The following is a 4301-nucleotide window of genomic DNA, read 5'->3' on the forward strand; positions in this document are numbered from 1 at the left end:
AAAACAATATTATAAATGAAACACGGTCGTTTTATTTATGACGTGGAGCCGGTTGCACAGCGATTACCTAGGGCGGTTGTATATAACATTTTTGGGTTTAAAATGGGTTTGTGCCACGTGGGCGGCTTGAAATTGATGGGATTTAAGAGGAAAATTTTACTCATTCTTATATCATGTAGATATATATATATATATTATTAAATATGTGATATAATAAAATAAATAAAAAATGAAGTCGGACAGTGGGATGAATAAGAGGGCCCTCGAAAGAATTATACGCGTTCAATCTTCTCAGAAGCTGTGTCCCATTGCAGCGTGAAGACGCTGTCGAAATCCATGAAGGGTGCGATCCGGTGCTCGGCGAACTACGTCCCTCTCACTCCAATCAGCTTCTTGGAGCGCTCTGCGATGGTCTACAGAGACAGACTTTCTGTTGTGTACGGTGATGTCCGGTACACCTGGAGAGAGACGCTTGAACGGTGCACCAGACTCGCTTCTGCTATATCCCAGCTGGGAATTTCTAGCGGAGATGTGGTAACGTATTGAAAGAAACTTCTGTCAATCTATCGTTTTTCTCTCTGTTTTTTTTTTTTTTTTTTTTTTTTTTCTCCCTTCAATTTCTCAGTTATATCGTTAATTATGTGCTATTTGACTACTCTCTGTCATTTTTTAAGTTGTTATTTCTGGGTCGATCTTTTGTTTTTGCGATCATTCGGTGTTTGTTTGCACCGAATTATGTGGCTATGTAGTTATCCTGATACCGGTTTTCAAGTTTTCCTTGAACATTCTGCTGCTGGTTTTCTCCTACTTACCCTGAGTCTTCCTTTGCAGATGATGCTTTGTGCCCCCATATCATTTTTGTCGATGGTGTGGGTTACCTTTTTTTTTTTTATTATTCTATTTTATATTTATGTCTTCGTTCTTTTATATCTGTTTTGCCAGTTTCAAGTAGCAACAATATATTAAATTAATGCAACATTAGCGACCATTCGAATTTATCTTTTGGGTACTGATCTATCTATAGTTGGCTCCCACTTACTGAAAAAAGATGTCATTGATAGTAGCGATCTATCTATAGTTGGCGACCATTCGAGAAGAGATAGAAATTCATAGATAGTAGTGAAATGATTTGTGAATAGTAATAAAATAATTTAAGTACATGTTTTGTGGAGTTTTGGAAAATGAGAGAGAAAAAATTAAAATTAAAATATTATAAAGTTAAAAGTATTATTATAATATAATTTTTTAATATAATTTTTATCTGGAGATTTGAAAAAGTTGAATTGTTTTTTATATTTTTTTTTTAAGTTTAGAAAAGTGGTAATGATTAGGTAATTATTAGATAAAAAAGTTAAATATTTGAAATTGAAATATATTTGTATTTGAGTAATGTTCAGGATGAGATGAGATGAAATCATCCCATCTTCCAAACAACCTAATCACTAGATATGATTTGATTATCTTTAATCATGTTGGAATCGTTGCTTTTAATTAACTCATTCTTCAGTTCCAGGATTTGCTACATTGCTAAATGAAAATTCACTTTAAAGGGAGTTGGAGAATTCCCTTCTATGATTTACCCTTCTTTTCTACCCTTACATCTATAAAGGGTAATTTGCCAATGCTAGGTCAAAACTCGTTCCAGAGAAGGTAAAGAGCATTTTAACTTTTACATCTATCTTTATGCCTTAACTTTCAAAAAAAGAACATCCTAAAGTTGAATTGTGGGACCATCGACTTGGGAATGTACAGAGAGCCTAGTACTCTTTGAATCTATATAGTTTGCAGCCTGGTACTTGTCTACCTAACGTGTGACGGACCAAGAGGCACATGGAATAAGTCTTGTTTTAACCAGCAGTTCCTGCTTCAAGACGTAATGCATTTTAAGGCCTGGGTTTCTTTATTATTTCTTTTAAAAAATCGTGCTCAGTTTACTTCTTATTTACTTCTTTTCCCCGTACGTCAGACCTTTTCATAGTGCTTAAGCTCTACAAATCTATTGAAGTATTAACCGTAGCTCTCTGTATCTTGGAAGCATTAAATCGCTCTCCTAATTGTTTTAGCCCACAGCATCGCAACATCCCCTTAATCTTCATTTGTGTTGCCAATGAACTTTTAAGCATTTGCGCAGGTCGCTGCAATGGCCCCAAATATTCCTGCAATGTATGAGTTACATTTTGGTGTCCCAATGGCTGGTGCAGTACTTTGTACACTAAACTTACGACATGATTCGGCAATGGTATCAACATTACTTGGACATTCAGAGGCCAAACTCATTTTTGTGGACTCCCAGTTTCGTCATATTGCTCAGGGAGCGATTGATATTCTATCCAAGACAAGGACCCAGCTGCCCCTTCTGGTCTTAATTCCAGAGTCTGATCCACCATCTGCTAACATCAGCAATTCCATTTCCAGGTCCAAAAACCTGGAATATGAGGGTCTTTTAGCAATAGGAAGACCCGATTTTGAGGTCAGACGGCCAAATGATGAATGGGATCCAATCTCTCTCAATTACACTTCAGGCACTACATCAAGCCCAAAAGGTGTGATTTTTAGTCACAGAGGTGCCTATCTCAATTCACTTGCAGCAGCACTTCTCAATGAGATGGGTTCAATGCCTGTATACTTATGGTGCGTCCCCATGTTTCACTGCAATGGGTGGTGCCTCACTTGGGCTGTTGCTGCTCAGGGTGGCACAAACGTCTGCCAAAGGAATGTCACTGCAAGAGGAATCTTCGAAAATATTTCTAGGCACAAGGTGACCCACTTTGGTGGTGCACCCACAGTGCTGAACATGATAATAAATGCAACAGCTAGCGAGCTCAGGCCACTTCCAGGCAAGGTAGTGGTGATGACAGGTGGTGCACCACCGCCCTCTCACGTGCTATTCAAGATGGAAGAACTAGGATTCAATGTGACTCACTCGTATGGATTAACAGAAACTTATGGTCCTGGGACAGTTTGCACTTGGAAACCAGAATGGAATTCCCTTCCTCGAGAGGCTCAGGCAAAGATCAAGGCCCGTCAGGGATTGCACCATCTTGGCCTTGAGGAAATTGACATTAAAGATCCTGTCACCATGAAGAGTGTACCCCCTGATGCAAAAACCATGGGTGAGGTTATGTTCAGAGGCAACACTGTGATGAATGGGTATTTGAAGGACTTGAAAGCAACACAGGATGCGTTTAATGGCGGATGGTTTCGGAGTGGGGACTTGGGGGTGAAACACCCTGATGGCTACATAGAACTAAAAGACCGGTCTAAAGACATCATCATTTCTGGGGGTGAAAACATTAGCACAATTGAGGTGGAATCAGTGATTTTTGGTCACCCAGCGGTTCTCGAGGCAGCTGTTGTGGGAAGACCCGACGATTACTGGGGGGAGACACCATGTGCATTTGTGAAGTTGAAAGATGGGTACAGTGTCGGTGCAGAGGAGATCATTAAGTTTTGTAGGGAACGTTTGCCCCATTATATGGCTCCTCGAACTGTTGTTTTTGAGGATCTGCCAAAGACTTCAACTGGGAAGACACAGAAATTTGCTTTAAGGGAAAAGGCGAAGGCCATGGGAAGCCTTACAAACAAGAGTTTCAGCAAACTGTAATAAGCACCCTTTTCCTTTCTATGGTTAATCATCTTCATCATCCAAGGAATTAGCATCACTTTGTAACATTTTCAACACCGAAATTCGCTTGCTATGCGAAAAATAAATAATCTTGGTTGCATATGCATATTGATATTTTCAAATTCTCAATAATAGCTTCTTTTGTTTGTTTGTTTGTTTTGGTTTTAAATCGTCTATATAAAGCATCGGTAAGAGAAATGATATTTGTAATCGTGAATGTACAAGTATCGTATAATTGTTTTGAAAAAAGTAAATAAATATAGAACTCATATGAAAAATTATTTTTCATAGTTGATCTCATTTTTTTTTCAAAGCGATTGCATAGTATTTGTGTACTCTATAACTGTATGTAACAAGTAAATTGCAATTTAACAACAAAAATAAGATCTAAATCTATCCTTATCAAGAGTCAAGACAAAAATCACAAACCAAAAAAAAATGAAAGAAAATTTTCAAACAAAGAAATCATAGAAACTGACGCTATAATATTCTATTGAACATCAAGATGTGGTTAACCATTTATTCCTGCTTCAATATCTGAGTGAGGTAAGCAGTACTGAATTATAATTTATATATCCTTCTACGTACTGTGAGCCTTGCAAGCTGATGCATGCATGCATGTGATGAGCCTTCTCTTTCTCAATTTTCTTTTCTGTTTACTGTTGTTAATTAGATA

The 4301-nt window shown here is 37.9% G+C and overlaps 1 protein-coding gene across 1 annotated transcript; it reads left to right on the top strand.

Annotated features, from left to right (window-relative positions):
* Positions 1-223: 223 nt before the first annotated feature.
* LOC122316028 (butanoate--CoA ligase AAE1) lies at positions 224-3779 on the top strand. Its single transcript, XM_043132460.1, has 2 exons — positions 224-534; positions 2132-3779. Exons 1-2 carry the CDS (start codon positions 337-339, stop codon positions 3602-3604), a joined length of 1671 nt encoding a protein of 556 aa, XP_042988394.1. The 5' UTR covers positions 224-336; the 3' UTR covers positions 3605-3779.
* Positions 3780-4301: the final 522 nt, after the last annotated feature.

The sequence above is a fragment of the Carya illinoinensis genome, chromosome 7 (assembly GCF_018687715.1).
Source record: "Carya illinoinensis cultivar Pawnee chromosome 7, C.illinoinensisPawnee_v1, whole genome shotgun sequence".
Taxonomy (NCBI): Eukaryota; Viridiplantae; Streptophyta; class Magnoliopsida; order Fagales; family Juglandaceae; genus Carya; species Carya illinoinensis.

What these genes read in the sequence shown, in the direction of transcription:
- LOC122316028 (XM_043132460.1), top strand. Translation starts at nt 337, where the DNA reads ATGAAGGGTGCGATCCGGTGCTCGGCGAACTACGTCCCTCTCACTCCA. An exon ending in GAATTTCTAGCGGAGATGTG is followed by an intron (nt 535 to 2,131) that starts GTAACGTATTGA and finishes GCATTTGCGCAG; the next exon opens with GTCGCTGCAATGGCCCCAAA.